This window comes from Astyanax mexicanus, chromosome 12, assembly GCF_023375975.1.
Source record: "Astyanax mexicanus isolate ESR-SI-001 chromosome 12, AstMex3_surface, whole genome shotgun sequence".
Lineage (NCBI taxonomy): Eukaryota > Metazoa > Chordata > Actinopteri > Characiformes > Acestrorhamphidae > Astyanax > Astyanax mexicanus.
Window position 1 is genome coordinate 41515172 of NC_064419.1, and position 27072 is coordinate 41542243.

Here is a 27072-nt window from a genome sequence, read left to right on the forward strand (position 1 = left end):
GAGATACTTGTTTTTTTATTGGACAGCGACAACATGAGTATTTTGTTTTGTTTAACACTTTGAAGTTACAACATGATTCCTTTTTCTACAACATGTGTTCCTTTATAGTCTTATCAACTTCAATATTCATTTACAAAGTAGGGAAGAAAACATTAAAACACTAAATTTTACGTATTACAGATCTGGATGTCCTTCTGTTAAAAATGAATTTAGGCCTGGTCTATTCCTGATCTGCACCTGGAAAACCAAACCAAATCTTTTCTGCTGCCTCTCTGCCTCTCTTCCTCTCTCTCCTCCGATTTACAACACATCTTTCTGACTGATTAACCTTCTGAATTCTGCATCTAACAGCATTAGTCAGCCTGAGCAGCAGCTATTCAGGAAACATGAGCCCTCTGGCCCATAATGCACCAGCAATGAACAGGAGAGGGCCAGAGACCACAGGTGGCAGAGTAAACAGACTGGAGCGGGGCAGCATCTAACGTACATCTGATCCACAGCTTTACTGAGACGTTAGAATGTGCTTGTGTTTTATATATACGGTATAACATAGGAGCTTTAATAAATCTATCCATTTTTTTCTCTTTCTCTCTCTTTCTCTCTCTCTCTGTTTCCATGATTACGTGTGTATGAAGAGGGCTCAGCAGCCCTGCTGTAGACGGTCATGCCTGCTCACACAATGTCCATCTGAATTAATTAGGGAAAGAAAAACAGAGGGAGGCGGGACTGATGGCAAAGCAATGGTGATAATGTGTGTGTGCTGAGAGAGGAGCACACAGGGATGAGATATGGGATTCTGAGGGGAAGGGATGTATTTAATATGTTTAATATGTTTAATATGTTTAATATGTTTAATGTGTTTTAAATGCTTTAGATTTCCATAACCACTGTTTTTTGTTGTATACATTTTTTATATATTGTGAGAATGTTGCTCTGTTTGAGGCAGAAAATGCAGTTTTACATTGTTTTAATAGGCTGGTTTACATTAATTCAATGGCCTAAACGTTATTTAGCATAGTCTAGCCCTGACTCAGAGATTACTAATACTAAAACTAACACTACTACTAATACTATGGGGTATACACTAAGCATACTTTAAGGCACACATAAACCCTTAACCCTTGTGTGGTGTTCATATTTTTGTCACTCGTTTACTTTGTTACGTGTATTTAATTCAGCAAAATTAAGCAATTTTACATTAAAATACTTTACACATGCTCGCTTCACCTAAATTGCAAGCAATATAAACAGCTTACATGGTTAATATTTGCCCTTACCTTTCTTATGTTACATTTCTTTTAAAAAGTGCTACTCTTTTTGTCAGGTCTTAGCCCTGTCTCGTGTCTCTGTGTGTCTTCCCCACGTGACCTGTGCTCCCCTGTGTCTCCCGTCTTAGTAGATTTCCACCTGTGTCTCATTTGTAGCTCCGCCCCTTCCCCAGGTGTTTCCAATCCTAGAGTGTTTCTTGTTTCCTTATATAGACTTCCTCTGTTACTTGTCCTCTGTCGGTCTTTGCACCTTCCCCTGTTGTTTTGTCTCTCCGTGTTCTTCCGTGTTCCATAGCCCTAGTCTTTGCCCGTGTTTTCCTCAGTTAATCTCTTGTATATGTTTTCTAGTTTCTTGTTTATTTCCTCGTTTCCCAATCCTCTGCTTAGTGTTTTGTTTCTAGTTTATCCCTTGTATAATATATCCCTGCCCTGTTTAGTTTTGTTTATTTCTTGTTTGGTTTTTCTAGTCTCTTGTTTTACTCCGTGTTCCTTAGTTCCTTGTACATACCCCTTCTTTGTGTTTATTCCTAGTTTAGCTCCTTGTATATATTCCCTGTTTGTTTATCTTTATTATTATCTCTAGTTTGTTATTGGTTATTTGTGTTTCTTTGTTACATGTTTACTTGTTGCTTGTTTCCTTGTTTCTTTGTTATTTATTTAATAAATTATTTATTTATTTCGTCCCTACCTGCACCTGTGTCCGCCTCCTCGTCTCCCTGCCTGGGTCATTCGTGACAGAATGACCGACCACAACATGGACACAGCAGGTTCTGCGTGGACTGGCACCAGAATGGCGATTCGCCGTGCTCCTTGCGGGACCCCGGCGCAGGACACCTCGAGGCCTCAAGGATGCCGCAGGCCTCGGGGTAGGCGTTCTAAGGGGTCCCGCCAGCCTGAAGAAGACCCCTTTTCCGGGGAGGATTTTCTTGGGGGGGCGCTAAGGGCTGGTGCGGTTAGCCTCGGTGCCTCCGTGTACCCGAGGCTAAAGGAGCGGGATCCGTGGGACTTTCTCGGGTGCGCTCCCAGTAGCTCCGAGGACGAAGAGGAGCTCTACCCTGCACCAGTCTGTGCTCCGTTACCGTTTCCCCCAGGGGCGGTGCTCTACCCGGCTCTCGGCCGCACAGCTCCAGAGGCCGTTCCGACTCCCGTCCGATCCCCTGCAGCCAAGGTGCGCTCCTCACCGGCGGTTCCAGAGCTAGCTTCCCCGGTGGCTAAGGCGTTAGCTTCCCCAGCGCCTCCAAAGCTAGCTCCTCCCGCGGCCAAGACACTCTCCTCTTCAGCGGCTAAGCCACGCTCCGTGACTGCTGTGAAACCGCGCCCCAAGATCCCCGCGGTAGCTGCCGAACCGTGCCCCGTGATTTCCGCGGTAGCAGCCGAGCCGCGCTACAGGAACTCCTGCCCAGCGAGCCAGCCGCGAGCAGAGACTTTCCCCGCGCTTGACTCAGCCGGAGTGAGTACGAATCCAGTCCGGGATTTTGCGGCAACCGCACTCTCAAGCCCCACAGCTGCAGCGCCAGCACCTCAGGCTGAGGAGCTGGGTTTCATGGCGGCTGCAGAGCTGGATTCCGCCGCTGCGATCCAGTCTCTCTCTAGGACTATCTCCGCGGCAACCCAGCCGTGCTCTGGGACTGTTATGGAGACTTTTCCCACGCCGGTTTCTACCGGCGGCCCCGCGCTGCTTGCAGTGGACTTTACCGGCGAGGCTGCAGATCCAGTCCGGGTTTTTGTTCCACCCGCAGTCTCAAGCCCTGCTGCTGCTCCGCTGGATCTGCACACACCCAGCTCCGAAATTCTCTCGGCGGCCACGCCCATCTCCGAGGTGTCTTCGGCTGCTGAGCCACGCCCCCGGACTCCTGCCGTGTCTGCAGAAGCTGCTCCAGCCTCCGTCTCTGCTGAAGCTGCTGAAGCCTCCGTGTCTGCTGAAGCTGCTCCAGCCTCCGTCTCTGCTGAAGCTGCTCCAGCCTCCGTCTCTGCTGAAGCTGTTGAAGCCTCCGTGTCTGCTGAAGCTGCTCAAGCCTCCGTGTCTGCTGAAGCTGCTGAAGCCTCCGTGTCTGCAGAAGCTGCTCCAGCCTCCGTCTCTGCTGAAGCTGTTGAAGCCTCCGTGTCTGCTGAAGCTGCTCAAGCCTCCGTGTCTGCTGAAGCTGCTGAAGCCTCCGTGTCTGCTCCAGCTGTTCAAGCCTTCAAGTCTGCTCCAGCTGTTCAAGCCTTCAAGTCTGCTCCAGCTGTTCAAGCCTTCAAGTCTGCTCCAGCTGTTCAAGCCTTCAAGTCTGCTCCAGCTGTTCAAGCCTTCAAGTCTGCTCCAGCTGTTCAAGCCTTCAAGTCTGCTCCAGCTGTTCAAGCCTTCAAGTCTGCTCCAGCTGTTCAAGCCTTCAAGTCTGCTCCAGCTGTTCCAGTCTCAGTGTCTGCTCCAGCAGTTCCAGTCTCCGTGCCAGAGCCAGCTGCCCAAGTCTCCGTGCCAGAGCCAACTGCCCAAGTCTCCGTGCCAGAGCCAGCTGCCCAAGTCTCCGTGCCAGAGCCAACTGCCCAAGTCTCCGTGCCAGAGCCAGCTGCCCAAGTCTCCGTGCCAGAGCCAGCTGCCCAAGTCTCCGTGCCAGCACCAGCTCCCGCTGCCAGAGTCGCCGCGCCGCCAGCACCAGCTCCCGCTGCCAGAGTCGCCGCGCCGCCAGCACCAGCTCCCGCTGCCAGAGTCGCCGCGCCGCCAGCACCAGCTCCCGCTGCCGGAGTCGCCGCGCCGCCAGCACCAGCTCCCGCTGCCGGAGTCGCCGCGCCGCCAGCACCAGCTCCCGCTGCCAGAGTCGCCGCGCCGCCAGCACCAGCTCCCGCTGCCAGAGTCGCCGCGCCGCCAGCACCAGCTCCCGCTGCCAGAGTCGCCGCGCCGCCAGCACCAGCTCCTGCTGCCAGAGTCGCCGCGCCGCCAGCACCAGCTCCCGCTGCCAGAGTCGCCGCGCCGCCAGCACCAGCTCCCGCTGCCAGAGTCGCCGCGCCGCCAGCACCAGCTCCCGCTGCCAGAGTCGCCGCGCCGCCAGCACCAGCTCCCGCTGCCAGAGTCACTACCCCACCGGTTCCTGCTCCCAGAACTTTGTTTGGCCCCAGGTCCCACGTACCCAGGCAGGCACCGAGGTCCCCTGACTTTGTCCTCAGTACTGTGCCCAGGCTGGCTCCTTGGACTTCCCCTCAGACATTGGCCAGTCCTGGGCACCCACCCGTGTTTCTGGTCCCCATGTCTCTCCCTGTTTTGGTCCCTGTCTCTGTTTACGTCCCTGTACCCGTGTCTGTCTCTGTCTCTGTTCCCGTTCCGGTTACAGTGTTCGTTTCTGTCCCTGTTAATGTCCTCGTCCCTGTTCCCTTGTCCAGTCCCGTCCAGTCTCCTGTTCAATCTCCGTCCCCTGTCCAGTGTCCTGTCCAGTCTCCGTCCACCGTCCAGTTCCCTGTCCAGTTCCCCGTCCAGTCTCCTGTCCAGTCTCCGTCCACCGTCCAGTTCCCTGTCCAGTCTCCGTTCCCCATACAGTCTCCGTCTCCTGTCCAGTTCCCCGTCCAGTCTCCGTCTCCTGTTCAGTTCCCCGTTCAGTCTCCCGTCCAGTCTCTGTCCTCTGTCCTGTCTCCGTTTCAGTCCCCGGTTTCCTCTCTTGTTTTCCCCGGCCTCTCCCCGCCGCCAGCCCCCGGGGTTCGTATTTACGCGCCTCGGGAGCTGCGCGTTTAGGGGGAGGCTTCTGTCAGGTCTTAGCCCTGTCTCGTGTCTCTGTGTGTCTTCCCCACGTGACCTGTGCTCCCCTGTGTCTCCCGTCTTAGTAGATTTCCACCTGTGTCTCATTTGTAGCTCCGCCCCTTCCCCAGGTGTTTCCAATCCTAGAGTGTTTCTTGTTTCCTTATATAGACTTCCTCTGTTACTTGTCCTCTGTCGGTCTTTGCACCTTCCCCTGTTGTTTTGTCTCTCCGTGTTCTTCCGTGTTCCATAGCCCTAGTCTTTGCCCGTGTTTTCCTCAGTTAATCTCTTGTATATGTTTTCTAGTTTCTTGTTTATTTCCTCGTTTCCCAATCCTCTGCTTAGTGTTTTGTTTCTAGTTTATCCCTTGTATAATATATCCCTGCCCTGTTTAGTTTTGTTTATTTCTTGTTTGGTTTTTCTAGTCTCTTGTTTTACTCCGTGTTCCTTAGTTCCTTGTACATACCCCTTCTTTGTGTTTATTCCTAGTTTAGCTCCTTGTATATATTCCCTGTTTGTTTATCTTTATTATTATCTCTAGTTTGTTATTGGTTATTTGTGTTTCTTTGTTACATGTTTACTTGTTGCTTGTTTCCTTGTTTCTTTGTTATTTATTTAATAAATTATTTATTTATTTCGTCCCTACCTGCACCTGTGTCCGCCTCCTCGTCTCCCTGCCTGGGTCATTCGTGACACTTTTTTTATTAGTTTTTTAATAAAATGTAAAAGAAAATGAATTAAACTCAAGATATGAGTAGAAAATCTGTTTAGTTTCAAATTTACAAATGAAGCAATGTTTATTAGCCCTTGGCCAAACAAACTGTATGTAATATAAATGTGTAGGGGGGGTGTACAGTGTGTGTTTATCGAAAATGTGTTTTGATATATGTTTTTCACAAAAAATGAGCCAATGCCAATGAGTTGGAGTTAGAAAAAATATTTTTTAGTATCATTTGATGAAAAATAAAAACAGGTCCCACAGACCTGAACACCACACAAGGGTTAAATTTCTCAAAATTCGTCAGTGCCCTTTTTAAGTCTTAGTATTGGAGAAATTCAGGAATCTAAGCTTACTATAGACAAACCGAAGCACTTTAATCACTCAAATAAACAGTTTTCAGGAGAGAAATCTGTGTAAATTAACATTCAGCGCTTGTTTGACTTTAAAAGAAATGTATTTTTTAATACAGTTTTGTTTACTTAGCTTAGCATTACTAAACTTAGTTTGTTACCCCCCACCACCACCCAGCAGAGAGACCTGCTGAATTAAAAGTTCCTTTTAGTGTCTCTTAAAATGCGACTTATAATCCGCTCCGCCTTATAGTGTGAAAAATTCGGTAATTTGGTCCCACCTTATTATACGTGTCTCTAATAACTGTGTAGTTACACAGTAACAATCCATGTAATAACAGTGTAACTAGTAGTGAAGTACTCCAAGATTTCCAGTTCTTAAGCATTAATCTGTAAAATGTAAAGTAATAAATCTAGTAATTTAAAGAGAAACTCTTCTTTAAAAAAATGCATACAGCTCTGGAAAAAAAAAATAAAGAGACCACTTCAGTTTCTGAATCAGTTTCTCTGATTTTGCTATTTATAGGTTTATGTTTGAGTAAAATGAACATTATTGTTTTATTCTTTTGAACTACAGACAACATTTCTCCCAAATTCCAAATAAAATATTATTATTTAGAGCATTTATTTGCAGAAAATGAGAAATGGCTGAAATAACGAAACATATGTAGAGCTTTCAGACCTCAAATAATACAAAGAAAACAAGTTCATATTCATAAAGTTTTAAGAGTTCAGAAATCAATATTTGGTGGAATATCCCTGGTTTTTAATCACAGTTTTCATGCATCTTGGCATGTTCTCCTCCACCAGTCTTACACACTGCTTTTAGATAACTTTATGCCTTTACTCCTGGTGCAAAAATTTAAGCAGTTCAGTTTGGTTTGATGGCTTGTGATCATCCATCTTCCTCTTGATTATACTCCAGAGGTTTTCAATTTGGTAAAATCAAAGAAACATAATTTTTAAGTGATCTCATTTTTTTTTCAGAGCTGTTTATAAATAAACGAATAAATAAAAAAGAGAGAGATCCATTATTTCAATTACCGGTTTTCATTCAGGGGAAAGATATTTCCTGTTTAAAACAGGTTATCCAAAATGTCAAACTGTCAGTAGTACAATCCATTTGGATGCTCAATAAAAAGCTTTCTGAGCCGAGCCGGGTCTAATTCTCTTTGTCTTTTATGCGCCGGCTCACATGAATGCAATGCAATTTGATGCAACTGAATCTAAGCATGAAATTTGCCTCAGTCTGCTCACTGTCTATGACCAGAATCCATTAGATATAAAAAATAACAGAAATGCAGGCAAACAGTGGAGCATGCTAACAGCCCACGGGAAATCGGATGCTGGGACAAAAAAAAAGACGAAATAAGCCAAAATGGTGATGCCAATTTTACACACAATTACACTAATGCATAAGAAATAGCTTCATAAGAAGCAGCAGAAATGGCACCTGCCCCCTCGCTGAGTCCTAAAATAGTAGCTGTAATATTATTCATGACTGATGTTCATTTAAGAGAGGGAGACTGTGGTAGGTAAGATATTCCTGGTATCACTTGGTATTCTTGGAACTGAGAAGATGACCAGTGTCTGACTGCACTGTCTGTGTATGAGGCTGAAGAAACATCACAGTATATTACAGTAATGAACTGTGAAATGTATATATTTATATTGATATATAATGTGGGTATCTTTTGTGTCACAGCATGGCTGTTTAAACTTCATACAAACACTGTGTAACAATACACAATACATTTTAGATTTGACAAAATCTACTAAACAGTAAAAAAAAATGTAATGGAAATTAGGGGTGGGCGATATTGCTCTAAAATAATATCACGATATTTCAGGGTATTTTTGCGATAACGATATACTTGACGATGTAGGAAAACAGAAAAATAATTAATTAATTTCAGGAATATGGTATAATAGTACAACAGTATAATCATAATGTGGCTAAATATATAATATAGCATAAAATAATATAATGCAGCAAATAATACTGCAGAATATTTAGTGCATGCATATAAACTGCAAACTAAACCAATTATACAATAAATAAACCTAAAGCTTCACAGTAAATAATAGGCTACTTTTAAGACAGAACAGCCCTATTATCACGATATGGATTTTTAATATCATGATATTTCTGTGTCACGATATATTGTATACGATATAATATTGCCCACCCCTATGCAAATGCTTTATGGAAATGCTTCCATAAAAAAAAAAAATTGAAAAACTACTTAAATACAGTAACAAATTACATGTACCTTATTATCAATATAAAGTAATTTTTTGTGTCGTAGCATAGTTGTTTCCACTGTGTGAAAATACATTCTGCACACAATTAGGCCTGTTACGATAACTTTTCGATACATTTTCAGGATGATATATTGTCCCAAAAATGATTGTGATAAACAATAATATTGTAATTTTAAAGGACCACCATAGAAAATAATATAATAATATTTTTTTATAATATACATAATACTATTACGCCATTTTAACCTGAAATGAACTTTGTATTATTAAGAACAAACATTGGGCTTCGAATATTTTAATATCCCACATTAATAAAACAAATAAAGTACAACCATACTGGGACACTGATGTGGTTCTTTTTCATGTAAACAAACCTACGGGGAAACCTAATGGCTGTTACCGACATCTGCAAAAATAATTGCGCGTAAAAAAAGTTTTATACGATATGCTGATAACATAATTATCACGACAGGCCTACATACAATAGATTTACTCTAAATAAACACATTATTACACATATATTACACATATAGAAGAATGTTAAACTTCACTTTAAAGAACAGTGTACAGAGCGTACAGCAGTGATGTTATACAGAAAAATAAAGTAGAGAAAGTGTAGTGAGAGACAGTGACAGTGATTCCCATCAAACCAGCAGTGAGTTCACAGCCCACTGTGTGTGACAGCTCTGTCTCGTCTCAATCTGATAGACTGGGGGGTGTCAGCACAGACACGTACAGACATTACTGCACCTATCTCACCTGTTCTCTCTCTCTCTCTCTCTCTCTCTTTCTATCTCATCTGCTCTCTCTATCTTATCCTCCCTGTCTTTCCTCCTTTCTTTCTCTTATTCTCTCTCTCTCTCTTTCTGTATCTCTGTCTCTCTTTCTCTCTTTCTGTATCTCTCTTTCTGTATCTCTATGTCTCTCTTTCTCTCTTTCTTTATCACTCTGTCTCATTTTCTCTCTTTCTGTATCTCTCTTTCTCTCTTTCTGTATCTCTATGTCTCTCTTTCTCTCTTTCTGTATCTCTTTCTGTATCTCTATGTCTCTCTTTCTTTATTTCTCTGTCTCTCTTTCTCTCTTTTTGTATCTCTCTTTCTCTCTTTCTGTATCTCTATGTCTCTCTTTCTGTATCTCTCTTTCTGTATCTCTCTTTCTGTATCTCTATGTCTCTCTTTCTGTATCTCTCTGTCTCTCTTTCTGTGTCTCTGTCTCTCTTTCTCTCTTTCTTTATCTCTCTGTCTCCCTTTCTCTCTTTCTGTATCTCTCTTTCTGTATCTCTGTCTCTCTTTCTCTCTTTCTGTATCTCTATGTCTCTCTTTCTGTATCTCTCTTTCTGTATCTCTATGTCTCTCTTTCTGTATCTCTCTGTCTCTCTTTCTGTATCTCTCTTTCTGTATCTCTGTCTCTCTTTCTCTCTTTCTGCATCTCTCTTTCTGTATCTCTGTCTCTCTTTCTCTCTTTCTGTATCTCTATGTCTCTCTTTCTGTATCTCTCTTTCTGTGTCTCTGTCTCCCTTTCTCTCTTTCTGTATCTCTCTTTCTGTATCTCTGTCTCTCTTTCTCTCTTTCTGCATCTCTCTTTCTGTATCTCTGTCTCTCTTTCTCTCTTTCTGTATCTCTCTTTCTGTATCTCTATGTCTCTCTTTCTCTCTTTCTGTATCTCTCTGTCTCTCTTTCTATATCTCTCTGTCTCTTTCTCTTTTTCTGTATCTCTCTGTCTCTCTTTCTCTTTTTCAGTATCTCTCTGTCTCTTTTTCTCTCTTTCAGTATATCTTTGTCTCTCTTTCTCTTTTTTCTGTATCTCTCTGTCTCTCTTTTTCTTTCTGTCTCTCTTTTTCTTTCTGTCACTCTCTCTCTCCCTCGCTTTTTGTACCTCACCCATTTTCACTCTCTTTTATCCGCTCTCTCTCTTTCTGTATCTCACCCGCTTTCTCTCTCTCTTTCTCATCTGCTCTCGCTGTCTCTCGCCCTCTATTTTCTTTCTGTCACTCTCCTTTTCTATCTGCCTCTCTTTCTGTATCCCACCCACTTTCTCTCTCTTTGTCTCTCTCTCTGTCTCTTTTTCTCTCTCTTTTCTCTCTGTCTCTCTTACTGTATTTCACCCACTTTCTCTCTCTTTGTCTCTCTCTCTGTCTTTCTCTTTTTTCTGTATCTCTCTGTCTCTCTTTTTCTTTCTCTCCCTCGCTTTTTGTACCTCACCCATTTTCACTCTCTCTTTTATCTGCTCTCTCCGTCTCTCTCTTTCTGTATCTCACACGCTTTCTCTCTCTCTTTCTCATCCACTCTCTGTCTCTCTCTCTCTTTTCTTTCTGTCTCTCTCTGTCACTCTCCTTTTCTATCTGCCTCTCTTTCTGTATCCCACCCACTTTCTCTCTCTCTGTCTCTTTTTTCTCTATGTTTTCTCTCTGTCTCTCTTTCTGTATTTCACCCAATTTTTCTCTCTCGCTCTCTCTCATCAGCTCTCTCTGTCTCTCTCTTTGTATCTGTCTCTTTTTCTTTCTGTCTCTCTCTGTCTCTCTCTTTTTCTTTCTGTCTTTCTCTGTCTCTCTCTGTCTTTCTTTATCTTTCTATCTCTCTTTCTCTCCATGTCTCTCTCTGTCTCTCTTTCTCTCTTAATCTCTCTCTCTCTCTCAGGCGTATGAATACCTGTGACACTATCTGAGCACAGAGTCTGTATCAGTGCAATATAAATCTGTGCATTATTATATTACAGATTTCAATATAATCTGAACAGAGTGCTGGGCAAAAAGCACAAAATGACTGAATCTCAGAAAGCTGTGGGAGAGCGCTGGTGGGCTATTCAACAAAGGTAAGCACTTTTTATCATGTTTTACTTCTCCTTTAAGGGAGTATCCTGTCAATATGATAGGAAAATTCACATCACAATGTGATAAAATGTATTAATATTGTTATATTGCCCACCTCTAGGCTCTGTTTGTACTTTAGTTCTTTAGTTACTGGGAACCAAATGGGCTTCACTTTAATCTTGCATGGGTCCTGTCTAGGCTTCATGTTTAGGGTACAACCCAGATGGGGTTCATGTTTAACCCCTCCTGTTCTCATTACTGACATCGATTGACATTGACAACACTTTCTCGCTGCCAGTTGAGCTACTCATACAGAACCTATATGACATGTTATCTGGGTTATTAGTTAGTTATTAGTGTACTATGCAACAAGCACACCTGTTGCTTACAGTTTAGCTTCAATCTTGAGCTTACCCTGGCGGCTCGGGAGCTGTAGGGGTCCTCGAAGAGAGCCCATATCTTGGGCTGGCAGGAGGTGAAGCGACCACGCGTACGCTCAGGTGCGTCCTCAATACCCAGGCGCTCATCGTCGTCAGGGTCCGTGTCGGGCTCAGGCGGCTCAAAGATGTCCAGGGCCTCCTCTGCGTCACGATGCTGCCTGTAGGTCATCCAGCAGCACGGCTCCACGTCCGTCTCATCGATGCCCCAGAAGGCGAGCTCCTCCTCGAAGAGTGGGCCGCACACGTCGGCCGGGCAGTGCAGCTTACCCGTGCGGTAGTAGTTGAGCACATAGGCGAAGATCGCCGGATGGCGATCGAAGAAGTACTCGTTGGTGGTGGTCGTGGTGCTGATGACAGTGGCAGGGGTTGTGGTGGTGGTTGAGGTGGTAGTGGTGGTTGTAGTGGCGGATGCGGCACGTGCTCCCAAGCTGTCCCCACTCCGCACGTCCGGGTCAGCAAGCCACGCAAGTCGCGTGCCCGGCAGGCTCCTAAGGGTGCTCTTGTAGGTCTCATGGCGCGTTCCGCCCACGTTGAGGATGATCTTGTCCGAGTCCTCGGCCCTGGCCATCTCTTCCTTCAGACATGTTTTGGAAGGAGGTTTATTGCCCGACTTGCGTCCGCGGTACGACGAAACACACACCGAGCTGATCATAGATTTGGAGGGGCGGGCCGATGGCCGATGGCGAAACTGGTGCGCTTACCAACGTCTATCATCTGCGTGAGCCAGAAGAGCCACGTGGTGGACACGCCGTAATGAGCGTCAGCATGGTGCAACTAGTTCTGCGACCACTTGGGTGCTTTACAGGCTACTTGGGTGCTTTACAAACCTCAATCCACAAACTTGATGCTGCTCCAGAGTCAACTGCTGCAATCAAACCTAACCAAACTGAAACAAACCAGAGGATTGAAGGGCTGGGCAGTTATGGGGACAGGTACGGCCAACTGTTCTTCTAAACAAAGAGCACAAATAGCTGTCCTTCCAGTACTTCCAGCAGGTTTGCGCATCAAAAGTCCATCAAGGTTTTCACCACCTTCAGCACACCTTAAGCCTCGTCATTCAGTTTAATGGACCCTAAAGAGAGTACAGACATGAGTGAGCATCAAAAAATTGAAGATATACCTTCTTAAAAAAAAAACAGCATGGCAAACTAGTTAAGCTCGTTGACCAGCTAAGATTTTGACCAGTACAGACAACTACTATGACTAGAGGTGGGAATCACAGGGCATCTCACGATACTATATTATATTTTCACGATACATTGCCCTAGACACCAATAATATCCCAATATAATACCTATAGAATATATAAGACATTTCTCTACCATACTTCCCAAGATCTGTGTTACTGAAGAGGATAAAATACTCCTAAACATGCAAATACCAGGAATTATGTTTTTTTATTTTGTGTGTGTCAGTTTCGCAGAATTTGACAAACCTTTTACTAAGATTAGCGCCACCACATGGAGTAATGAAGCAGTAACTTTACTAAATCAAATTGGGGGTGAGTTTTAGTGAGTTTAAAGTGCCTATAAGCCTATTGAACACCACGTATCGATAATATACCGCAAACAAAACTAATACAACGTATCGCTATAATAGTATTTTGTCCCAACTCTACTCATACTGGTTAAATTGGTTGATCAGCAATTTTTTTGACTCACATGAAGTATCTATTTTTTTATTTGACTTTGATAGTTTAGGTGATCTACAAGCATGGTCAACCTAACAAAGCTGGTCAACTAATAAGACCAAGCTCCTTGATGACCAGCAGTACCAAGCAAGCTGATAAGCTAAAATCAAATTTATCATACACATTATTATGATCAAGAGCTGGTTTACTGGCATGATTAATCAGAACAAGCTAGATAACCAGTAAAACTAAGCTTGACAAAGCTGGATGATCAGCAAGACCAAGTAAGTTTGATAGCATCACCAAGCCAGTTGACTGTTCTACGTTGACAGTTTTACGCATAATATTGCAATGCACACAACATTATGGGTGACATACCAGAGTTCAAAAGAGGACAAATTGTTGGTGCACGTCTTGTTGCCGCATCTGTGACCAAGACAGCAAGTCTTTGTGATGTATCAAGAGCCACGGTATCCAGGGTAATGTCAGCTTACCACCAAGAAGGACCAACCACATCTAACAGGATTAACTGTGGACGCTGTAAGAGGAAGCTGTCTGAAAGGGATGTTCGGGTGCTAACCCGGATTGTATCCAAAAAACATAAAACCACGGCTGATCAAATCACGGCAGAATTCAATGTGCACCTCAACTCTCCTGTTTCCACCAGAACTGTCCGTCACCACAATCAATTATTGTGCTCTAAAACCAGGTGTTTCAGTTTCATTGTCCAAACCCTGTAAGTGTATAGTTTATTGTTAACACTCTGTTAACCAGAGGATTTTTATTTTATTTTAGTGAGCTATGGTTTATTAAAGGTTAAACATATGACGTTAAAACAAAATAAAAATCAACACTAAATTCAACGTTGATTCAACATTGAAATGCCAGCTGGGTATGACCTGCATCAACAAGTGAGTTGAACAGCATGAACAGCAAAACTAAGCAGGTTAAGAAAATTAAATTCAATGGATTTAAAATATGACCAAAATAAAAACTCAACATTACACTATTCTGGTTTAGAACTAGTTAACCATTTAATCTACAAAACTATACATAGAGTCTGTTTTCGTCTGAATTAGCAGCTTTTTAACCACTTAACCCATCAAAAAACAATTACTAACAAAAGCTGGTCTTTTATACTGTTGTTTTTTCAGCATGGATGTCTCGCAATACATCAGAAATCAGCTTTAATCTACAGTATATTCAGAGCTTCCACCCAACTTCACAAAACACTCTCTCTCTTTCTTACCTCAACCGCGCGCGCATCTCCCTCAGCTCCTCTGACAACCCAGTGACAGCACCCCTTCAGCACCATTAAGAGAAATCCATCCTGATGGAGAGAAAGCTGGCGGAGGAAGAGAGAGGGAGAGATGGAGAGATGGTGGCAGTGCAGTTTGTTGGGAAAGATCTGTTGCATCTCCTGAAGTATCTCCTCCCTCAGCTCAGCTCAGCCCAGCCAGCCGACCCAACCAACACCCGGGGGGACGGATCAGCTCCTTAACCCCTTCATTACCACAGCCTGAGAGAGAGAGAGAGAGAGAGAGAGAGAGAGAGAGAGAGCACAATTACTGGCTGTGGATTTCAGCTATTAAATTAGTAATAAACTAATAAATAAGACAGTACGTAATTATTTTATTATTATTATTATTATTATTATTATTATTATTATTATTATTATTATTATTATTATTATTATTGTTAATTATTATTTCTCTGTTTTTGCTATATATAGGTATTTGTTTGAGTAAAATGAACATTGTTGTTTTATTCTATAAACTCCCGGATTCCAAATACAAATGTTGTCATTTAAAATCATTTTTTGCAGAAAAAAATTAGAGCTTTCAGACCTCAAATAATGCAAAGAAAACAAGTTCATATTCTTAAAGTTTTAAGAGTCCAGAAATCAATATTTGGTGGAATAACCCTGTTTTTTTAATTATAGTTTTCATGCATCTTGGCATGTTCTCCTCTGCCAGTCTTATGCAATGCTTTTGGATAAATTATGTCTCAGGCCTGGTGCAAAAATATAAGCAGTTCAGTTTGGTTTGATGGCTTGCGATCATCCATCTTCCTCTTGATTATATTCCAAAGATTTTTTATTTGGTAAAATAAAAAAAAACTTTTAAGGTATATATATATATATATATATATATATATATATATATATATATATATATATATATATATATTTTTTTTTTTTTTTTTTTTTTTTCTGCATGGAAATGAGTAATACTGAAAGTAACTCATCCTGTTGTCCCCTACAGAGGACAGTGCATAAAAGCTGTGGTTTGAAAGGGTTAAAGTTACTAGAAGAATTTAATAATCAAGCAACAGAAACAAAATACTTGCTCATCTTGTTGCAATAAAATGTGAAATATGCAATGGCCGGGATTATCTTACATGATTCAGTTACCCTGTGTATGCTCATTCATCACTCTTTACTCTCTACTTAAACATTGGCAATGTTAATTTGAGATCATTACTTTTTTTATTTATTCTAGTTAGAACAATTTGTTTCTCTGCATACTTAATTATCCCCCTGCACAGCCACTGCAGTGACTGCTGTGGCATGGTGGTGATTAGTGTGTTAGAGTGTGTGTTGTGCTGGTACAGTGGATCAGATACAGCAGTGCTGCTGGAGTTTTTAAACACTGTGTTTAATCACTCACTGTCCTTCACTCTATTAGACTCTCCTTATACACACCTGCTCTTTGGTGGTCCTTTGAAAAATATAATGACCTTTAATTTAATTTAATTGCCAGTCAAAGGAGGGATTCTTCAGAAAGACAAAAGATAATTTATTAGCATAATAAAATAATAATAAGAAAACATTCCAGACCCTAGCAACAGTGCTAACCACTAGAACTGCTCCAATCAGATAAACAGCACTGTAAGCTTTCATCTTTGAGAAGATGAGAGGAAGAGACTTTCCACTCTGGCTTTAGTTAGGAAAAATCCGCAGGTGTTTCAGTTCATTTCTCCATGATGAGAAGGAAACTCAGTGCTGTAGATCTGAAAGGATGTGGTGCTAATTGAGAAGGTGTTAAAAAGAACATCAGCAAAATATTGGGAAGACTGACCACCTCACTGTACAGACCTTAATGTTAATTAGATAAATATGTTTTGCACAACACTGTATGTGCCAAAAGCAGTATGTATATAGAAGTATTGATTTTGACATCTGTATAAGTTGTGAGGTGCTATTTTTTGAAAGAAGCTGAACGCTTCCTTATACTTTTTTATACACTTTTAATACAATTTAAATAAATTTAATAGAACACCATAGAAATGAAAGGAGCCTCTTTTTTATCACCTTTTCATTGACCAATCACCAGTTTCCACCTCTCCTTAAAGGAGAACTCCAGTGTACAATGGACTTTGGGTGTAGTAAAACATGATAAAGGGTACTTACCTTTGTTGAATAGCCCAGCAATTTTGTGCTTTTAGAGCGGCACTCTTTACAACGGGTGCTTTGGGGCATATTTTGCCCTGATAAATTGCTTTTTACACTGTTAAGCTAGTGCTACGGGATGTAAACAGTGGTTTTTAATAAGCTTTTTGTGAACTTTTAAGTTATGAATGTCTCGCTTTAAATGTTAGGGCTCTCTGGATTATACGAATGAAGTGTGGAGCTAATTTGAGCCTGGATAACGGTGTAAAAAGTGATTTATAAAGGTAAAATATGCCCGAAGCGGCCGTTGTAAAGAGTGCTGGGCAAAAAGCACAAAATTACTGTATCTCAGAAAGCTGTGGGAGAACACAGATGGGCTATTCAACAAAGGTACTCTTTATCATGTTTTACTGCACCCAAAGTCAATTTTACACTGGAGTTTACCTTTTAAACACCCCACCACAAGTTGGAACCCCTCTCGCTTGCCCAAGGGGTTTGTTTCACCCCTGTCTTCCATGTACAGTAATGTACAGTAAGGTTCCAGATGCTACAAGATCTGGGCTGATAATTAAAGAATGAAGTTACATTTATATAGCGCCTTTCTGGATACCCAAGGACGCTTTACAATCACGTTTTTACACACACCAGCGAGAAACAGCAGCCAATAGAGCACAGCGTACTCTCAACCAGAAACAACCCTCCACCCAGATAGGGACTGGAAGGCAAACGTGCTAACCACTAAGCCACCCTGCCACCACAATAATAATTTAATGTTTAGTTAAAGTATTTAACTAATGAATTCAGCCTGCAAAGACAAGATAGTTTAGCATTACGTGTTAAATAGGTGAAATTTGAGAGAATATCTGGCCTATATTTACACTTTTTAATTCCAGTGGATGTTTTATGCTGCCCTCCAATTCCCAAATAAAGAAACAGACTTGTGTCATTCAGTTTCTATATATATATATAGAAATATTTGTTGAATGTGTATGTATACAATAAAGTGTCCTAAAGCTGTACTGATTTCCCCTATGACCATACAGTCGGCCTCTCTGACAGTGTCTAATTTGTCCTGTAGTGCCATCTAGTGTACTGACTGAAGATTTACAGTGACACTCTACAGGTGAACAATGCAATAAAAAAATAACAGATATCACAATAAACAATACAGTTTTTGCCAAACTCTCTGTCCATTTTATCAGCTCCACTAAGCATATAGGACACATTGTAGTTCTATAATTGCAGATTGTAGTTCTGTATATGTTTCTCTGCATATTTATAATTAATATCCTCCTTTCATCTCATCGGAGAGACCACCACAGGGCATGGTGGTGTGATTGCACCACTGTGTTCACTCACTGTTCTTTACTCTATTAGACATTTATACCTATCTACTCCACCCTGTAGCAGCAAACTTAAAGACTGAATCTCATTTGTTGCTGTACAGTTTGTATTGGCCATCCTTTATTTTTTAATCAGTGCTCACGGGATGCTACACTGCCTACAGGATGCTACAAACACAACGCTGCCCACAGGACACTGTTGGCTGGATATTTCTGGTTGGTGGACTATTTTCAGACCAACAGAGACACTGATGTGTTTTATATATATAGATACTCTTGTGGCACAGAGTGTGTTGGGCAGGGCTTATCAGCTTAAGAGGGAGCTCCCAGGATGCTTGGTGGTTATGCATTATATGCATGTGTTGAATTTAGTTGAGGCGTTCCTACTGGTGGAGCTGGGGTGAGGGCGGATTAATTAAAAAAAAGAGTGTTACCTTTATATTTTCAATGTATTTCCAATGGTAAAAATAAAGGCTCATTGACTGATATAGGTTTAGGTTTGTTATGTTAGTTTAACTTATTTCTGTATATTAACTGAAGTCAAAAGAAACAAATGGAAAGAATATATTCATAATTATTTTATTGGAATTATAAAGCTCAGGATAGCAAACAAATACAAAAATATATATTATTAAGACTTACTTTTATAAGACTTGTATACAAATAAGCAAACAACACATAAATAAGCATTTAAATATTCTTACATTTAAAAACCTAAGTCAAGTGTGCACTTCATAGACAAAATAGACTATATAATTCAGTTTGGCACGAGAACCTTTTATGCAATTCATCCATCGTTCCAGTTCCGTCAATTTCCATCAGCTTCAGTCGATTTCCTCAATAGTGGGGCCCTGAGAGCTGCTGGGCTCTGCCTGAGCTCCACAGCTGCCACTAGGGGGCATTCCTCCCTGGTACAGTTTAGAGATGATGGGATTGCACACACTTTCCAGTTCCTTCTGGTAATGCTCGTACTCTTCCTTCTCAGCCAGCTGGTTGTTCTCCAGCCAGGTGATAACCTCCTTACACTTGTCAATAACCTTCTTTTTGTCATCTTCACTAATCTTCCCTTTCAGCTTTTCTTCCTCGACGCTGTTCTTCACGTTGAAGGCGTAGGATTCCAGGTTATTTTTGGCGGCGACCTTCTCGCGCTGAATCTCGTCCTCGGCTCGGTACTTGTCCGCCTCTTGTACCATTCTCTCGATCTCTTCTTTGCTTAAACGACCCTTGTCGTTGGTGATGGTGATCTTGTTCTCCTTGCCGGTGCTCTTGTCTATGGCAGAAACGTTCAGGATGCCGTTGGCGTCGATATCGAAGGTGACCTCGATCTGAGGTACACCCCGTGGTGCAGGGGGAATACCTGTGAGTTCAAACTTGCCGAGGAGGTTGTTGTCTTTGGTCATGGCTCGCTCCCCTTCGTAGACTTGGATCAGCACTCCTGGCTGGTTGTCGGAGTAAGTGGAGAAAATCTGTGTCTGTTTGTTTGGGATGGTGGTGTTGCGCTTGATGAGGGCGGTCATAACTCCTCCGGCGGTCTCAATACCCAGTGACAGCGGTGCCACATCCAGCAGGAGCAAGTCCTGGACGTTTTCCGACGTGTCGCCCATGAGAATGGCGGCCTGCACTGCCGCGCCGTAAGCCACTGCTTCGTCTGGATTGATGCTCTTGTTGAGGTCCCTGCCATTAAAGAATTCTTGCAGAAGTTTCTGGATCTTGGGGATTCTTGTGGAGCCACCAACCAACACAATATCGTGAATCTGGGACTTATCCATTTTGGCGTCTCTCAAAGCCTTCTCCACCGGTTCAAGGGTGCCTCTAAAAAGCTCAGAGTTAAGCTCCTCAAAGCGAGCTCTGGTGATGGAGGTGTAGAAATCAATGCCGTCGAACAAAGAGTCGATCTCAATGCTTGCCTGAGTGCTCGACGACAGGGTTCTCTTGGCTCTCTCGCAGGCTGTCCTCAACCTCCGGACGGCCCTCTTGTTCTGAGTGATGTCTTTCTTGTGCTTCCTCTTGAACTCCTCCACAAAGTGTTGGACCATGCGATTGTCAAAGTCTTCCCCACCCAAGTGAGTGTCTCCAGCTGTGGCTTTCACCTCAAAGATGCCATCCTCGATGGTCAGGATAGAAACATCAAAGGTGCCTCCTCCCAAGTCAAAGATCAGGACATTCCTCTCGCCTCTCTTGCCCTTGTCCAGACCGTAGGCAATGGCGGCTGCTGTGGGCTCATTGATGATTCTCAGCACATTCAGTCCAGCAATCACTCCAGCATCTTTGGTCGCCTGCCTCTGGGAGTCGTTGAAGTAAGCCGGGACTGTGATTACGGCATTGGTGACTCTCTGGCCCAAATAGGCTTCAGAAATCTCCCTCATTTTCACAAGGACCATAGACGAGATCTCCTCAGGGTAAAAGGTCTTCACCTCCCCCTTGTACTCCACCTCCACTTTCGGCTTGCCTCCATCGCTGATCACTTTAAAGGGCCAGAGTTTCATGTCTGACTGAACCACAGCGTCATCAAACCTTCTGCCAATCAGACGCTTTGCATCAAAAATGGTGTTGTTGGGATTCATGGCGACCTGGTTTTTGGCAGCATCTCCGATGAGCCTCTCAGTGTCTGTAAACGCCACATAGCTGGGAGTTGTCCTGTTTCCTTGATCGTTGGCAATGATTTCAACTTTGCCATGCTGGAAAACACCCACACAGGAGTAGGTAGTTCCAAGGTCAATTCCAATGGATACTCCCTTAGACATGTTGGATATTATATTAGGTCACCTGCAAAAAAGCAAATAATATCACTGTTTTAAACAAAGACATTGCAACTCATTTCCATTAATGGGCTAATGACCATGGGCAATATTGAGGTCAGCAAAAATTAATTAGGTTATATTGATATATTGTACGATTGATAAGGTAATTATTGTGACAGGCCAGGTCTTAAGTTAAAAGATTTTCTGCTTACTACTGAAATTGGAGAGAATATTTTAATCTTCTGTGTTATCAAGATTTTTTAACACATTTTTTTTTAATTGCATGATTGCATCATTTTTTAATTTTCTGTTTATTAAGTTATTTACTGCAAAGCTTTAGGGCATATTATTGTTTATGTTTGGAGTTGATAAGCATGCACTAATTTGTCATACAAAATGAAATATTGTAAAACAGACAAAAATGTAAAGATATTTTTTGGGTCAGGCTGACTTCACTTGTATTTAGGTCCAACTCCTGCTTTCAGTCACAACAATGAATTAGCACAGGGGCGGGGCCTTATTGTCCTCAGCCAATCACCAACGAGAAATCAGCTCAGCTTCCATATGATAGGCTCTCAGATTTTGTTTTAACAGTCAGTTGAAAGATACATAATTTTGAATATTTTTCTTTCACTGTGTGTATATTAATAAATAAAAACCTCTGTATTATTAGATAAAATACATATTGTATTATTTTTTGAATATTATATTACAGACATGTTATTAAATTCAAGACAAATTTACCGATAATAGACAGATAGATTGGATAAACAATGTTATACTATTAAGAAAACATGTTTAGTGGGTCTCATAGTTTCTAGTCTGGATTTTAGTGTATCTGGGGAGCAGTCCTGTACTATAGTAAACAAGAGAGAGATCCAGTAAGACTCACAGATCTGCTGAAGGTCTCTTCAGGTTCTGAGAGCAGGTTCTCCTCAGGTTCAGGTTCTGAGAGCAGGTTCTCCTCAGGCTCAGGTTCTGAGAGCAGGTTCTCCTCAGGCTCAGGTTCTGAGAGCAGGTTCTCAGGCTCTGAGAGCAGGTTCTCCTCAGGTTCAGGTTCTGAGAGCAGGTTCTCCTCAGGTTCAGGCTCAGGCAGTGTTGCTGGTCGGTTGAGTTGTGTGTCGGTATGTGCTGCGGTCCGGAGCTCCATGCTTTTATAGCCGCGTGTTTGTTTCTAGAAGGCCCGGGCTGAGCTGCGCTGCCGGCGGGGTAACTTGAGAGTCTGACTGACCCGCTCCCGAAACTTCCAGCTCCTGCCTTCAGTCACAGCACTGAATTAGAACAGGGGGCGGGGCCTTACTGTCCTCAGCCAATCACCAACAAGAAATTAGCTCAGCTTCCATGTGATAGGCCCTCAGATTTTATTTTAACAGTCAGTTGAAAAATACATAATTTTAATAACTTTTGATGTTTTTTTTACTGTATATATGGTACCAGTCAAAAGTATATACAGCTCTGAAAAAAATAAAAGCCCACTTAAAAATTATGAGTTTTATTGATTTTAGCAAATTGAAAACCTATGGAATATGTATAAGATGCATGAAAACTGTGATTAAAAACCAGGGTTATTCAACCAAATATTGATTTCTGAACTCCTAAAACTTTATAAATATGAACTTGTTTTTTGCATTATTTGAGGTCTAAAAGCTCTGCATCTTTTTTGTTATTTCAGCCATTTCTCATTTTCTGCAAATAAATTACATTATTTTTGTTATATATATAATTTATGACTATTTTTTTTTGGAATTTGGGAGAAATGTTGTCCATAGTTTATAGAATAAAACAACAGTGTCAATTTTACTCATAGATCTATAAATAGCAAAATCAGAGAAACTGATTCAGAAGCTGAAATGGTCTTTTATTTTTTCCCCAGACCTGTTTGTATATAACACCTTATATTCAGATTTAATGTTTTTTTATTTTTCATTATTTTAAAATGTTCTGCATTTTAGGTTAACACTATGATAAAAAACAATATGTAATGATTTAGTTAAAAATAAATCTATGTTTTATATCTTACTTTTAAATTATTCTTGTTTAGGCTGGATTTTCTCAGTCAGGTTTATGAGGTAGAGTCACCTGGAATTCAGGCTTTCAGTTAACAGCTGTGCTGAACTCATCCAGAGTTAATGAATTGAATTTCTTGCTTCTTAATGTGTTTGAGAGCATCAGTGGTAAAGTTGTGAAGAGGTCGAGTTACAGGTATATAGTGAATAGACCTAGTTAAGTATTGTTCTAATCCATATTATGGCAAGAACTACTCAACTGTGTAAAACTCAAAAGTGTTAAGAAATTAAGGTCAGTCAGAACTTTGAAAGTATCCTCAGGTGGAGTCGGAAAAACCTTAAAAAATGTTATGATGAAACTGGCTCTCATCAGGAACCGCCCCAGGAAAGGAACACCAAGAGTTACCTCTGTTGCACAGGATAAATTCATCAGAGTTAACAGCACCCTATATAAGAGATATAAATGCTTAGATAAATAGATGTGCATGGTGTGGTATATTCTGCACTCTAAATACTGGACAATGTAATGAGAAATAACCATTTAGACAACAATGATCAGATTTTAAACAGAATAGACATTTAATGAGATAACAAGGCAGGGAGTATATATGTTATTAGACAAAAGAGAGTCATGTTAACAAAGAAGATTAAGAACAATTAAGATAAACAGGTAGGCCTACTCAAACGTCTGCATTCACAGTGATCATTTTAAGACTGGTTATATTTAGGAATCAAAACTATCCTCTCTCTCCACAGCTGTGCTGGGAAATGGCTGTTAATCATAAAGTTTCATAAACCTGAAAAGACTGTAAAAAGTGAGACGCTGGATCTCTCAGCGTGCTGGAAGTCAACTTTCTGTGCGTACAGCTCATGCTTAAATACAATCAACCAATCAGCCATAACATTAAAACCACCTGTCGGATGTTGTGTAGATACTTTTTTAATGAACCTTTTTCATTCCTATAATCTGATTACCAAAGAATTGGACGTTTGTGAGTAATCAGATCAATTTGTTTACAAGGACTTCATAGCCTGATTAATCTTATCAACAAATTTACACAAATAATCCTATAATCTGATTATTCAATGTGTTCACATGAATGTGGATACTCAGATAATGGGATGAGTTTTTATAAGTCAGGCAATTATCAGACGTTTGCTTTGCAACCAGCCAATAAACTAAGTTTACATCATATAAAACCCAAATATTTAGATGGTACTGAACACTACATACTGGGAACATCCCACAACAAGACCTACCTAATGTTCTGGAGATGGTCTGACCCAGTCCAGTTAAAAAATAAATCATTGCTGTCCAATAAAAAAATCAAGTATCTCCATTTTTGTCAAACTTTAGTTTACTACATAATTTGAACAGAGAAACTGTCTCTTATACTCCTCAATTTACAAGGTCAATTACCCAACCCACTCATTAAGACCCCCCCCTATCACTAGTAATGCCCCAACACACCAGGAGGGTGAAGACTAGCACATGCCTCCTCCGATACATGTGAAATCAGCTACCGCTTCTTTTTGAACTGCTGCTGATGCGCTAACACTCAGAGGAAAGCGCAGCGACTCGGTTCTGATACATCAGCTCACAGATGCCTTGTGCTGATCGACATCACCCTTCAGAGTGATGAGGGTTGAGAGCACCATCTACTGTACCCACCCAGAGAAAGCAAGGCCAATTGTGCTCTCTCAAGACTCTGGCAGCTGATGGCAAACTACAGGAGTGGTTTTGGAAACAGCGATCTCCAGATCATAGTGAACCACTCAGAGCCATTGTATTATTTTTTCAGCTTCTTAGAAAATGTTCTTAAATTTAATGTGCATACATATTTATGTTTAAATGAGTATTTAAAGACTATTTCAAAAAATAAATTTGGCTGAGACCAGTTGAGTACCTGGTTATTGTCAACTGACTGTTCAAGGACTGACTGTTCACTTGCTGCCTAATATTTCCACCCTGTTCCAGAAGCCACCGGACCATAATCAACCATGGTCATGTTATTCACTAGACCAGACAGTGGTTTTAATGTTATGGCTGATTGGATGTTTGTAAGTTCATTAAAGGTCAGATTAAAATGAATTAAATTAAGATTCTGTGAAAGGCCACTGACAAGATGCGAAAACAACGAGACAGGAGCAGAGCGTAAGTCCATCTGTAGCTGTTACTATTTTTACACGCGTCACACCGGCTACTTACTGCGCCGGGGCCCAACAGTGTACTGAGAGTTTACACTATCCCATTGCCAGAACACTCTAGCCCTTGGGAGTAATTTATACACACACACACACACATTGCAGTTTCAATAGCGAAGAGAAAGCAGGCCTACATTCATTTTTCTTCAGCAGAACACTTCTGATCATCTCTTATTCAGGATAAAAGTGCGAATCATTATAAGACAACATAAAAAGAGCAATTAATAAGCAATTAATAATTAGTAAGTGCGTTCACATTAACTTTACAATCTGATTACTGCAGAACATCAGCGTTTTAGTAATATAATCAACATGTTTACATGAAATTGAGCAATAAAATAAGAGGGAGTGTTATTAAATATCGATATATATCAAAGTTTCGCAATAGTTTGTTCTGCAATACTGTATTGGTTCTCTTAAACACAGGTACTTTTTGTACTTTGGTGTCATTACATGTGTTACATGTAGAGATTGGCTTCAGACAATGGTTCAGTGGTTCATTTAGTGTGTTTACCTGTTCTGATTGCTTAGAAAATATAACTTTTTATTCTTTCACTCAGATTTTAGAATAAAACTGAATAGCGGGGTGTAAGAAAATATCAATATATTAAAGTATCATTAGATCCCACTGTTCTGACTGCTTAGAAAAATGTATTTTTCATTCTTTCACTAAGATTCTATGAATAAAACTGAATATATCAATATATATAATATTGTACTTATATTTTATGAATAACAGTACATTTTGTGTTGTCCTAAATTTTAATAAAAAAACACAATATATTGCCTTGCTAACAGTATCACAACATATCGCAATATATTGAATTGTAAGCTCTGTATCTCAATACATATTGTATCTCCCGTTTTTTTACTTGCTTACTTCAATTATAATCATGGTCTGTTTTTGCACAAGTGCAGACTGAAAAATCCCAGAATACTCCAGTTTAAAGTTAAAAAAATTAAGGTTTGACAACTGGGGTAATACAATTAAAGTTTTTTTTGCCTTTTATGCTGCTTTTTTAAGTTTACCCCAATCTATTTCATAATAAGGAGATGGCTGCAGTAATCTGATTAAGAACATGTAAACGCACTCACCCTTCTTGGATCATTTCCACTACTAATTTAAACAGATGGTGTGGAAAAGAATCACTTGAAAAATGAAATAATGATAATAGTAATAATAAGAGTAATTGGTCTGCACACTGAAATATGCTCCAATAACATGTATTTGGTCAGAGATCCATCAGCTGGACCACTACAGGAGCACAGTTCAACATGAGGAATGACCAGAAATGTAAAGCCAGTCATGTGACACAGAATAAAATAAAATAAAATAAAATAAAATAAAATAAGCACTGAAATGAATGAGCACAAACAAAGACATAGTACAGAATTTACCCCTCAGACTTTCACTACCACCAATATATATATGGCACGATTTCAGACCTGACAACGGACAACGGTCCTCTTATAATGTGATTAAAAGATAACAAATACATACAGTATAATAGAGTTCAATTAAGTGCTAGCAAAAGTGAATTATAGCTTTACATGTGACAAACATGTATTTGGTCACTATTTGTTAAAATAATAATAATAATAATAATAATAATAATAATAATAATAATTCACTTAAAATCAAGTTGTCCTTTTAGAAATTTACAGGAAATAGAAAATAAATCTCTTGGTTCGCTTGGTTAATGCAGGTTTCTTCATCCCTGATGAAGGTCGTTGTCAGTCTTACTTACTAATATCTGTGAATAAATCAGAGGAACAGAATCAGATTTAGTGTATAAATAAAAAAACTGGAAAAATATATATCTATACAAATATACAACAATATGCATTATTCAAAATATAGAAAACACAAAAAACTATACAGAGTAATCAATTTTACTGCAGTTATTAAAGAACTAGAACGTTCTGGTTTACTATTTATTAAAGCTCCAAAGCTACACTGATGATAATATTAATATTAAAATGGTACATTGTGTTATACAATACATAAAAAATTCAAAATTTGCAGAAATAAAAAAGTTCAAAATGCTGGTAAAAAGAGCATTAAAAGTATGTTCAAATTAGAAAAAGAATACTGAAAGTACATTTTATATTATATATATATATATATATATATATGAATGTATTATATGAAAATACACTTTAAATATACATCAAAGACATTTTTTCTGTTCTAAAAAAT

The 27072-nt window shown here is 40.7% G+C and overlaps 3 protein-coding genes across 5 annotated transcripts in view; all 3 read right to left on the reverse strand.

Annotated features, from left to right (window-relative positions):
- Positions 1 to 14651, reverse strand: part of kcnc4 (potassium voltage-gated channel, Shaw-related subfamily, member 4) — a 47401-nt gene extending 32750 nt beyond the window's left edge. Inside the window, exons 1-2 of the mRNA XM_007232973.4 lie at positions 14436 to 14651; positions 11531 to 12628 (exon numbers count right to left, since the gene is read on the reverse strand). Of these exons, the coding sequence (XP_007233035.2) occupies positions 11531 to 12208 (678 nt within the window). The 5' untranslated portion in view covers positions 12209 to 12628; positions 14436 to 14651. The remainder of the gene's footprint in view (positions 1 to 11530; positions 12629 to 14435) is intronic.
- Positions 14652 to 18483: 3832 nt separating this feature from the next.
- On the reverse strand, positions 18484 to 21866 carry hspa1b (heat shock protein family A (Hsp70) member 1B). The gene is made up of 2 exons (XM_049486144.1): positions 21554 to 21866; positions 18484 to 20686 (listed from the first exon to the last, which is right to left on the reverse strand). Exon 2 carries the CDS (start codon positions 20662 to 20664, stop codon positions 18745 to 18747), a length of 1920 nt encoding a protein of 639 aa, XP_049342101.1. The 5' UTR covers positions 20665 to 20686; positions 21554 to 21866; the 3' UTR covers positions 18484 to 18744.
- Positions 21867 to 25036: 3170 nt separating this feature from the next.
- Positions 25037 to 27072, reverse strand: part of ahcyl1 (adenosylhomocysteinase-like 1) — a 58316-nt gene continuing 56280 nt past the window's right edge. For all 3 annotated transcript variants that reach the window (XM_022671047.2, XM_022671046.2, XM_049485946.1), the window contains exon 17: positions 25037 to 26626. In XM_022671047.2, coding sequence (XP_022526768.1) covers positions 26620 to 26626 — 7 coding nt within the window. In that variant the 3' untranslated portion in view covers positions 25037 to 26619. The remainder of the gene's footprint in view (positions 26627 to 27072) is intronic.